The sequence below is a fragment of the Lampris incognitus genome, chromosome 10 (assembly GCF_029633865.1).
Source record: "Lampris incognitus isolate fLamInc1 chromosome 10, fLamInc1.hap2, whole genome shotgun sequence".
Lineage (NCBI taxonomy): Eukaryota > Metazoa > Chordata > Actinopteri > Lampriformes > Lampridae > Lampris > Lampris incognitus.
In genome coordinates, this window is record NC_079220.1 from 16,753,676 (window position 1) to 16,765,776 (window position 12,101).

The window sequence follows — 12,101 nt, forward strand, 5'->3', positions numbered from 1 at the left end:
CTTTTCAACAATAACTGCTTACATTTCCCTTTTCCAAAAGATTTCTTCATCAACTTCCAACAGCGGGCCCACACCTGCAAGATTTTGTCATGGAATCTGCTTTTCCTTCAGCTTACTTGAGGTCTTATAAGGAATTTACATCGATCATACATTCACCGTCTTCCTCACAGAGAGAAGTGACATCCTGATCTACACCAGATGTGTCAAAGTCAAGAGAAAAAAAGGATGAGATGGCAAGAGTACCTCAGTGTGAGCTAAAGAGTAAAACTGGTGTTGATTTTTGTTCATATGGACTCGCTATTTCATAATGTCATTGTAGATTTTTGTTTCATTTCAACCGCACAGCCTGTCACTGTTTTATAAGGCACTTGTCGTTTTTAAATAGTTTTTATTCCATGTTTTATCATTGTTGGATTTTAAGGAGAAAACGGATGGTACAATAACATATTTCTTTGCTCCCAACACATTTAAAGATAGGTTCCCGAATTTGCCTTCGTTATAAATTAATTTCAAGACAGCCGGATATTTGGCTCTTTTAGATTGGCTATCATGTACATATGATTTTATATAACTTATCAAGGCTAATGAAGTGTTGTTTGTGTGTTTTCCTCATGGACAATGAATGTGCATAACCCATTTACTTATAATGATCTTTGTTCTTAATCTGGATGCTGATTTGTAATTCTTGAAGTTGAACTTGCCATGTAATTTGTAGCTACCTTGGTGACACATTCTCTGTGGCTGTGCATATTGACTGTATTTGATGCATAGTGCATAGCGCCTCGTTACTACTGTATTAAAAGGCTGTAGAAATACATGTCTGGATTCAAGTCAGGTCGACCTACGTTTTACTCTGAATGTATGGTGACTGCATACTGCCATAGCAGTTGATTGTAAATATTCGCCTTCTGGACCAAAAGTATTGTTTACACCGGTGAATCCAAAGAGCCAACCCTCCCCCACACGGCTTTGCCCAACTCCTCCTACTGAACAAAATAGCAAGTAAGCAGTAACCGTCACCGAGTGCATGAATAGTACCCTTGACTGGCAAAGAAACTACCCCTTAAAGAAAGAAAAAGCTGCTTGATGAGACTTCACCCGAAAGACGAATGGATGTGCCTTTATAGGATATATCTGCATTGGATATTACGACGCGATGGCCAGCTAGCGGGCAACCTAGAGCTAGCTCACGCTAGCTGGCTGGCAACGTTACAGAGCTAGCAAACCGTGTAGCAAGCGTTAGCCGCAAAAGCGTATTAGTTAGCGGCGGGCTGCAAACTCCGTCTTTACGCCGATCCCAAAAATTTGTTTCGATGCCCAGCTACCGTCGTCCGCGACCTGGCGTGATTTCTGTGCTAATTTGACTTTTTTTTTTGTCAGTGGAAAGGGCTTTCAAAAATATAGGTCACCGTGCCCGGATAACGACGGCTATATGGGTCATAGACATCATTGGTTATTAGTTAGCTGGAACAGCTGGTTAGCAGGCTCGTGAGACGTTAGCCCGGTTTTTAGCGGACTTCACTGAGACCTCCGTGTTCACCAAGTTGCCGCGGAAGCCAGGCCGCTGGAGCTTACCACCGGGCTGTACATAACACAACCCGTCTTTTTTCTGTTTGCGTTTCTATCTAAAAGTCCTTGTGTTCTTGGCTAAGTTACTGTTAGCTTAAGTATTCGAACAACTTGACTTAACCAGCCACCGGGAGCTTCGCCACAAACAAAGGTAGCTGGCCGAGCTAACTGAGTTGATACAGAGTTTAGCTGCACGGCGCAACCGGGACCGAGCTTCATGAATGTGGGTGCGTTTGCGAAGACAGCCGCTCCGTTGTGTTTTAATGTTCTCGTCGCTCCGTCGGAGCTAGCCGACACAGCTCGTTCCTGGCTGCAGCGTTCGCACCTGGCGTCGCTTCATTCCACCTCGACCTCGGCTGTTTACATGCGTATCGTTATATGTCATGTTCAGCAAAAAGTCGCCCTCGCCTACATGCACAGGAAACTGATTTGTCATGATCATCGGAAAAACATATTGCATCTGCGATAAGGTGGGGTTACAGTAGGTTGGTGTAGTTGGCTTTCAAACAAAGTTGACCGTCGGGGTTTTGGAGATAGGATGGCATTCCACAGTACAGGCCGGCAGACAGTTTGTGGTAACTTGTTTCCGGGCTCTGAGTTGGGCCACAAGTATTTTTGCGTCAACACTTCCTCCGGAACGCCTTCCACGGGCCTGAGCGCAACACCGTGTCTGACCGGACCCACTGCCCCGGCGGGGACGCCCCGCCACCCGACATCTCTCGGGGGAAGCACCGGCGGCGGGGCGGCTGTACCTCAGCCTTACAGCAACCCGGCTAGTGAGGTGCCAAGCCCAGCTGAAATGGAGCCGGACCGCCCCATCGGTTATGGCGCATTTGGTGTTGTCTGGTGAGCAGATATCTGCAAGAAAATTGGGCACCAAAGTTTTGTCATAGAAACAAACGGCCCAGTTTATCATAAGTGACTGCCAAGCTTGCCAACTTGCATAGAACAAAATGTACTTACATGTGAGGCTCTGCTTTCAATATCACATTGCAGGTTTCTCTGCTTAAACCTGCACGAAAAAGGTTTGTGTGTGTGTGACTTAATGGTGCTTCTCAAATTCCCTGCAGGTCAGTTACAGACCCCCGTGATGGTCGTAAGGTGGCCCTGAAGAAGATGCCCAATGTCTTCCAGAACCTGGTTTCCTGCAAGAGGGTTTTCAGAGAGCTGAGGATGCTTTGCTTCTTCAAGCACGACAATGTAATGTTGGCCTGAACAGAGAAAATTATGGTGGGGGCAGAGGGTGGTTAGGAAGGAACATACATTTTAGTGAGCATAGAAGGTGAGATGCACCCATCAGATTGTTGTTTGTTTTGTGTATTGATGTTGCTTTTTTATCTGTCATTAGGTGTTATCAGCCCTGGACATTCTGCAGCCTCCGCAGATTGATTGCTTCGAGGAAATGTATCCTACACATACCAGTGAAGACGGTATCAAATGTTCCCCCCCATGCTTTTTTGACCTCACATTTCAGAGCATGGCCTTTAGTCTGTCCAGTAAAACTGTGGTGCATTTTCTATGTATTCAATGTCATTTGTAGCATGCAATACCTCTTACTGACATTTCTTTCTCATGCCCTTTGTCCCAGTTTCTTTTTATTAATTGTCCCTGTCATGTCCTCCTTTTTTATATCTCATCCACTTAATATAGCTACATGTCTCTAGTCTAAATTCAGCACATCACTGCAGATGTAAAACTGGCCACTGGTGAATTTGGGGTTAGGGTTGTTAACTTGACTCTCATTTTTTATGTTTGTGGTGTCAAATACAAACGAAGATTTGAAAAGAAAAGATTTTCAGTTTTAAGATTTAATTGTTTTAAAATTTTTAGTTCCTATTACATACCTTTTGTTTTATATGAATTTTGCCGTTTAAGTTGCATTATTTGTTTATGTTCAGTGTTTCAAGTAAGCCATCAATAGTAATTAATTTGTGGTAGTTTATGTGTAAAAGATTTATCAGAGCCATATACAAACTTGAGTTGTGTGATTTCAGCCACATTTTGTGACCATTGAACCAAGAGACATATAACTTGTGGTGAAAGATGGGCTTGTTTTTGTTTGGGAAGGGGTCAGTTCATGTTTCTCAGAGCTTTTTCTTAACAGCTGACACCCTACAGCTATGTGATCACTGAACTGATGCAGAGTGACCTCCACAAAGTGATCGTATCTCCTCAGCCTCTCACCACTGACCATATCAAGGTTTTCCTCTACCAGATCCTTCGAGGTGAGTTGCTAGGTTGCAGCTAGGGTGGGTAAAACAAGGATCACCAGGGGTGGATCATTGGCTAAACTGCCACTAATCACATGTACAGTCAATATACAATGCAGTGGGCACACTATTTGCATAAATCAATCTGTCAATGTACAGTGTAGGAATTGTAAGTGATGGTTACTGACAGATATTTCGGCACCTGTTCTTGTTCCATCTCCAAGCTTGAACCGTCGTCTCATTAGCACCTACGTCCGATGTGTGGGTGTTCATATGGTCTCTTTGATCCCCCAATCAAATAGGATCCAATTTAACAGCGGAAATGTGGATATTTTACCTTAGTAGTTGGTATACAGTAGGAGAAATCACAAAGTGTGGTTTGATTCTAGTATGTCGTGCCATGTTGTAGAACAAGCAGATTAGGATAATGGTCAGACATGGTTATTAACTGTGTGTTTTCATTTTAAACAATAGAATCATTACAACAGTTGAGCAGGCCCTATCTTATGAAGAACCAAAATATAGAAATCTAGTTCCAGTTTTTGCAGTTTTTTCACAATGAATGACATTGTTCACTGCTGGTGCTGAATTCTCCTTCTGAGATGAAAGCAATTATCTATTAAGACAAAAGCCTCCTTTCGGACTATAAAAAGCAGTCCAAACAGCCTGTCCAGGCATGCAGGGGACTTTTGTGTCTCTTCAGCCAGTACATAGGCTTGTTCACCTGCACACTACGATGGCAGACGACTGTCGGGAGAGATTTGATAGATACAGGTACATGTTACTCCACAATCCTGTGTGATTGTGTCTTAAGTGATAAGCAAGTTTAAGAATCGACAGAAATGACTGCATATTTTGCTACTGTTCAGACCAAAAAATGTCTGCAGAATCTTGATTTTTGTTGTTGCATTATCAAATTTCTCTGTAACTTTGGAAGCTTGAAGGTTTTTTTTGGGTGGCAGTATTACCTACTTGGTTTGTGGGGTCACCCCACACCCAGAGGGCCATGGATGACATTTTTGTCCCCATGCTGCCATATTTGTTCGAATACTCTTGAGCAAGTTGCTTAAATCTCACCCGCTCTATGGGCAGTGTACAAGCTTGTTCTGAGCCTGTGCCCCAACCAGAAGTTATAAAGAGCATTTCCTGTTTTGGGAGTTCTTATAATGTATTGGACAGAAGCATAATGACGATGTTAAAGGCAAAGAAAGCTGGCAAGAAGGGGTGAAAACATCTTTTCCCTGCTTGCCGTGCATCAATTCATCACATGCAGGACCTTCTTTACAACACAGTCCAATGGTGTAACATCAATAGATTGCCTCATTTGAGATGAATGAGCCTTTGTCAAATAAAGAATGAAATCAATAGAAGCTGGATTTAGGCACAAGCCCAGCTAATCCATTGAAGCCTTTTTATTAAGGTAAATTGATCAAACTATTCAGCATTATCACTGTACAGGGTCCGATCTGGTGATGGATGCACACAGACTCTGGAGAGCACTAGCAGTAGGATTAATAATTGTTGGAGAAAAGAGTAAATCATTATGTTATAGCTGTGGTTTTCCTGTCATGGCAGTAGTGGAAAATAAAGTGAAAAGAATATCACAGAAAACTTTATGACTGATTCCTTGGTCTGAAGCCAAAAGGTAACAGCTGTTTGGTTTTCGATCTGTGTGGAGCTGCACTGGCATTATCAGCTCTTAAAGCTGTATGCCACGAAGTCATCACATCGTAGATTTTTCCAGTAGCTTTGCAACACGTAGTTTTAATTTGATTAAAGTTGACTTTTCCATCCATTTAGTCGACATGGTGCTAAGGTGTTTGTATCTAAAATGAAGTTGGATGAATATGCAGTCGTTGTGACACGTGCAGAAGTAGAGGATAAAGGTAATTGGTGCTTTTTGTCACCAGGTTTGAAGTACCTTCACTCTGCTGGAATCCTGCACAGGGACATTAAACCTGGAAATCTGCTGGTCAACAGCAACTGCCTGCTCAAGGTAGAATGTCTGGCTTTAGAAATTTTTGTAAACTTCAGCTGAAAATCATTTGTTAAAGGCCTCTGAACACCTTTTAAACTGTCAAATAGTGTGCCACCCTTTACAAGTTTATGAAGACACGAAAAAAGGAAAGACACACTACTAGTTAGACTGGAGGTGATGTCATCGTTTCATCCTCTGGCTTAATTTTTTCCCCCAACCTGCTCTTCCTGCGCTCTCCACCTCTCGCCCCCATCCATCCTGCGGTCAGATTTGTGATTTTGGGTTGGCACGTGTGGAGGAGCCAGACCCGTCGCGACACATGACCCAAGAGGTGGTGACGCAGTACTACCGTGCTCCTGAGGTGCTGATGGGCAGCCGGCACTATGGCTCCGCCATTGACGTGTGGTCAGTGGGCTGTATCTTTGCTGAGCTGCTGGGCCGCCGAATCCTCTTCCAGGCCCAGAGCCCAATCCAGCAGGTGGGGTGAGGGGGAGACAAGGTTAAGCCACCAAACACAATTATAATCTGTATTCTCAACAGGAATTTGTAAAATGTGTTCACCTTTATAAATATTCACAGTTTTCTCTCTCCCTCCCTCCTGCACGTGTGTCCTAGTTGGACTTAATTACAGACCTACTGGGCACCCCTCCTCTTTCAGCTATGGCATCAGCCTGTGAGGGTGCCAGAGCCCACATCCTGAGAGGGCCTCACAAACCGGTGGGTACCACAGGGCGTTTCTGCTAACACAGCTCAACTCCTAAAGTAAAAGATGTATCATAATAATAATTAAAAAAAAAAAAAACACCTCCCACTTGTTTTTGCCACCATGACCCACTTTGACCTCACACAAAACACATGTGGACATGCATCGCAATTCACCAGGGTGTTGTAAGACCCTTGAAGCAGTGCACCGGCTATTTATCGGTTTAAATTAAATAGGTGGGGTGTTTGTGCAAAATCGGCCTCTTCGTCGACAGTAGTTTTAATGCGGCAGCACACCTGCTTCACAACTTCGAATGTCAGTTGTACAGCCCATTGCTAATTCCTGGCCCCTGTGTGGATTGAGTAAGCAGTTGGCTGTTGCTGGTGCTGGTGAACAGATGTCTTCAGCTCAGACCGCTAATGTTACTTGTTGTAGCAGAGGAAAGGTTACGGTCGCTGAAGCTTTATTTTAATCTGGTCAATGAGATTGTCCAGTGTAAGTTCATTTGAAAGGGTTTTAGATTGAACCTGAGCTGCCTTCAGTTCTCTTAGAGCAAAACGTGAGGGGGGGGGGGCTCTGTTGTACTAAAGGAATCATTAAAACAATAACCTTTTCTGGCAACTGTTAAGAAGTGTTTCTCATATTTAGTTACATATGACAGCCCTCTACAACCAGATGTCCTAATCTAACATGGAAGTCCTAACAATGGTTCTGCATCCTGTGTCTCCTGATGATGATAATTGGTGATAATACATTATTATTATTATTGTTGTTGTTGTTATCAGTGATAATAACGGCAAGTCATACAGCTTATTCATAAAACCGAGGCTTACAAAGTGCTTCACAATCTATAAACAAAGGCAAGGTTATACAAGAAAAGGACTCACAGAAAACGGTGGCAAAGTCATTGTGAAGGAGTGAAGATTGATGCTTGGGTCACCTGGTTTAGATGCAATGTTTAGCTCATGGTAGAGGTGTAATATTCAGAGTCAAGTTTTGCTGTAAAATCAAACATAAATGTATACCAGCGAAACAATATGGCAACAGGAATGTGTTAATACATTGAGTATTCATTGTAACCTGACAGCTTATTACAACAATGACTACGGTACAATATGCTAGGAGGGGAATAAATGACAACATGTAATTCATGTCTGCAAAAAAGGAGTCACGACTATCATAAGTAAACCTTCCAGGGGATTATGGTAAACTCTCAATGTTTGGATTGGCTGCTGTGTCCAATAGATGGCTAATGTGTCTTCCCCTCTCCCCCAGCCATCGCTGTCTGTACTGTACATGCTGTCTGACGGTGCCACTCACGAGGCCGTGCACCTGCTGTGCCGGATGCTGGTCTTCGATCCGGTAAGAATACACAAAATTGGGAAGGACAGTGGTCTTGGCTTTCTTTTCTTTTTTTCTGTCTTGATGAAATGCAGCAGAGTTAATGTTTTTGACTTTGAATGTATTTTCAGGGTTTGTCATGCCGTCGGCACCAGATGGACTCGTGTCACTCACCTAATAATATCTGCAGTGCAACTGCACAAGTTAGACAATCAAGAATCAGAAGTATTCCAAAATGGACATGTTGTTCATTAAAGAGAACCGCCTAATTGATTGTGAAAGTTGACTATGTCTTTTGAGGCAATATGAGAAGAATGGGGGGAAAAAAACAATGATCATGAGTAAAAACTTTAAAATTCACTTCTGGGTGGCAAAGTTGCTCCAGTACCAAAATGGCTCAAAGGCAGGATTACATCAAAATTTGAAGCACAGATAGTATAGCCTAATTTTTCTTTATATGAATGAATCGAGAAGACACTTACCATTTTTCTAGTATTTGTTGTTTATGCACAGCTTGCCATGCAAAGCAGTTAAGCTGTTCCCACAAAAATTTAATTTACATTTAATGTCAATTTAAATTTTATTGTGTTTATTTGCTGTTGCGAATGTTGAATGGGTGATGAAGTGATAGTGCTTCGGTTCTTTTTGAGAGATGCCTACAGGATAGTGCATCCAGCTTGTGTTTTAAACACATAAGTCATTAGTGTCAACAATTTGTCAACAACATAAAAGTAAAAATATCACAGAATGTGTTGTTAGCACAGTATTTTGAGAGGTTGGTGTTTTTACCTAACTTATATATTTTTTGGGGGAGTATGCTTACTAAACTTAATAGCCTTACAGAATAACCATGTGGTTTTGTATGTCCATGTTGGGAGTGATTTCCTCTTGGAAGCACCATTGATGACGCTGCTAAACCCTAACAAACACTCCCTATGAGCCAAGCCATGCTAGTACTCTTCATCTTCGCCCAGCCATGTCTTCCTGTTTATTTCGCACTTGGACTAGAAAGAGCTAGTGCTCCTTCATTTCAGTTCCCCCGCATTGATGACTGCTTGTCGCTGTTGTTGTGAGTGACTCTGTTGTTCTCTGGACCATATCCAGGCGAAACGGATCTCTGGCAGCGATGCCCTTTCTCACCCTTACTTGGATGAAGGACGCCTGCGCTACCACACTTGCATGTGCCAGTGCTGCTACTCTGTGCCCAGTGGACGTGTGTACACCCGGGACTTTGAACCTGTCGCTGAACGACCTTTTAGCCACAGCTACGAGCACAGCCTGCTGTCTGTGTGGCAGGGCAAAGGTAGGGTGCCAGAGCAGGGATGGATTTACCGATGTCATCTCTGGTGGCATTTTAAATGTGCTGCTCTTTATCTGTTGAAAAGTAAATAAGTGATCAGGCAAGTGAACAAAACCATTTGGCACTAATTGATATTCAGTTTTGGTTCCATAAATTGACATTTTTTTCCATGTATGAACAATTTATTTATGATGTTTTTTTTTTTAAATGTATGACTGACAACAGTAAAATGACTCGGATGACTGGCAAAAGATGACTATCCAGTCACTTGGCGGATGTTGGCATCTTAGTAACCGCAGGCTGTTAGCAGTCCTTATTGTCGAACGTTCAATTTAATTTTTTGTGCAAGTCCCATCCTCTATCTGGATTCTGTTGCCTGGTTCGGATAGTGTGGACTCTCTCAGCCAGATTTGAATGTGCTTAACTGAAATCATCACAAACATTTAAGTAGTAGAATTCAGCAAAAACAAGATCTACTGGATTCACCTCATATTAACTTGGAAGGGGAAAAAGTGATACAAGCTACTTCAATTTGACATGAGGGAATACAGTTCTGTGTAAATGAGGGAATACAGTTCTGTGTAAATACTCTTGCAAATATTTCCCTTTTCAAATTTCAGGGCAAATCTGGACTATCTGAGTGGCAAACGAGTCTCTCTTTGCACCATACCTGTTCTGAACTGCTCTAATATACGTTTAGATGACTTCCTTGCTGATGCCTCGCTATCTACAACTGTCTTCCATTAAAATCCCACTTAGATTTTAACTTTACATCCATGGTGTTTTGCAGGGAAAAAAAAAAAAGGTTTATACTTGAAATAATGCCCTTTTCTTTTTTTCCTTGACATCAGAGTTAATCCATCGCTTCATAACAGAACACCAGCAGGGCAAACGAGTGCCGCTGTGCATCAACCCTCAGAGTGCTGCGTTCAAGACCTTCATCAGGTAAGAAAAAAGGCTGGAGACATCATGGTCATTCTCAGTGACATTTTGTGACCTTAATTTATGCATTGGTGAGCGAGCGTGCCCACTTAATAACGCCAATGACATTTCTCAAATGCACACATTCAATCCTGTATTATTATATCCAGAGGGTTAGAGAATGATGCTGTCTATCCGGTGGATTGGTAGACTTATTATTGTGTATCTGAATCTCCCATACCGTCATCCATAAGCACGTCATTCTTTTAAAAATCTGAATTAGTCTTATGTGTAAACATTCTCTCTGCAGTATGATACAAGGGATTCTGACAATATTCCATGTGTTTCTATACATGGGGAGCACATGGACCTTGTGTTCTGCTGATGGCCATTGTGAGAACTAAACGTTTAAAGTATTTGCCGAGAACTTATTTAACTTAATGTCTTCACTTAGCGGTAGATATTTGCATTTCCTAATTACTCTGATTTACTCAGGGTTCTTGTATGTCCTGAAGAACCTGTAAATTCATAGACAAGTTTTCAACTCATGGAATACTCCTGAAAAATGGAAAAAATTGATCCAATGTCCTGGAAATATTATTGAGGTCATGGGAAATTGTCATGTTGTATTATAAAATTGTATTTTTACCTGCCATGATGGGATATTTTTAACGTTTTTTTTTTTTTTTTTTGAGATCACATTGACATATTACAAATCCATGCTCTTGTCCCATGTGGTCACAACATGTTTCAACATACCCCCCAAGTTTAGGTGAGATGTTCTGTGACCAGCTTCAAGTTACACAGTCCATTTAGAAACTGTTGAGGCCACCACTGATTTATTACTGAATAACATGCCCTTCTATGAGCAATGGCTGTCATGTATCTCCAAGCAGAAATTGTGGTCCTGGAAAATGATTTCTTAGAATGAGTGGGAACCCTGTTACTACATTTCTTGCAGTCCAGCTGTGTACTATTTCATAGGAAGCATGCGCGGGGAGATTTCAGACTGACCCTAAGGACTTCCCATAGACTTGCTTAGTCTGACAAAGTCATCCAGACTCCCTCCTTTCCAACCTCCTCTCCCCTTTCTTCCCTTCTCCAGGTCCACTGCATGGCACTCCTCCAAGGTCTCTAGGAAGGAGGAGAGATGAAGGAACATCCTTTTTCCATTGAGGAGCATCGGCAGTTTGAGAAAGGATTAATTGACCGAGACATCTGCAAGCACCAGAGAAAAGAAAATTGTGACTTTTACTCATTTTTAATTTTTGTTATTTTGGATGGCAATGTGAAAAATTGTGGTGGAGGAACGGCCCACCCAACTATGCGGGAGAAAACGGCTAACCTTTCTGTGTCCCTGTTTTTGAAGCCACGTTACCCTCTTACCCCAAACACACGAGAAACCTGCAAGTCCTCCCAAGAGTATGAAAAATCCCACTTCAAAGTTATAGACATGAGCAGGTGATGCTCCAACCGTCTCTGGTGCTGAAAAACAAATATGCTGCTGAAGGATGAGGAAGAGAAGTAGAGGCTATGACATAGAGGAGGAAATTTGAAAACTTAACTCACCGCTCAATTGGGTTTTTTTCATCTGTTACTAGAGATGTTAAGAAATAATGATTTTTAACTGTTTATTAGAATAATCGCTTAATTGAATTTTTTTAAGTCATTCCAGCCCTGTGCAATATGGTTTAAAAAAGAAGAAAAAAAAGGCAAAAAGAGTATATCCCACACACACACACACACACACACACACACACACACACACACACACACACACACACACACACACACACACACACACACACCAGGGTAAGCAGTAGGCTGTGCCATTTTCATCACAAACACAACACTTTGTGCGTGTTCTCGTCAACCAGTCTGCAGACACTAACTTGATGGCATGCCACATCAGTATGTCGCGTGTCTCCACTTCAGCCACCCAGCCCCAATCTTCTGGCATTCCCTGTTTTTTTTTGTTTTTTTTTTTGACGCCGAAGTTTTGCCATGCACAGCGCAGAACTGCTTTTGGATCAGCTCGCTGACGCATATTGCCCCAGGGGGTGGGGGTTGTGGTTGTCT

General features: G+C 42.3%; 1 protein-coding gene across 1 annotated transcript; it reads left to right on the forward strand.

The window, feature by feature from the left end:
• The first annotated feature begins 1,557 nt into the window (after positions 1-1,557).
• On the forward strand, positions 1,558-11,746 carry nlk1 (nemo-like kinase, type 1). Its single transcript, XM_056288130.1, has 11 exons — positions 1,558-2,415; positions 2,640-2,769; positions 2,918-2,973; positions 3,688-3,794; positions 5,690-5,775; positions 6,026-6,235; positions 6,373-6,474; positions 7,736-7,822; positions 8,906-9,104; positions 9,953-10,046; positions 11,128-11,746. Exons 1-11 carry the CDS (start codon positions 2,108-2,110, stop codon positions 11,174-11,176), a joined length of 1,428 nt encoding a protein of 475 aa, XP_056144105.1. The 5' UTR covers positions 1,558-2,107; the 3' UTR covers positions 11,177-11,746.
• Positions 11,747-12,101: the final 355 nt, after the last annotated feature.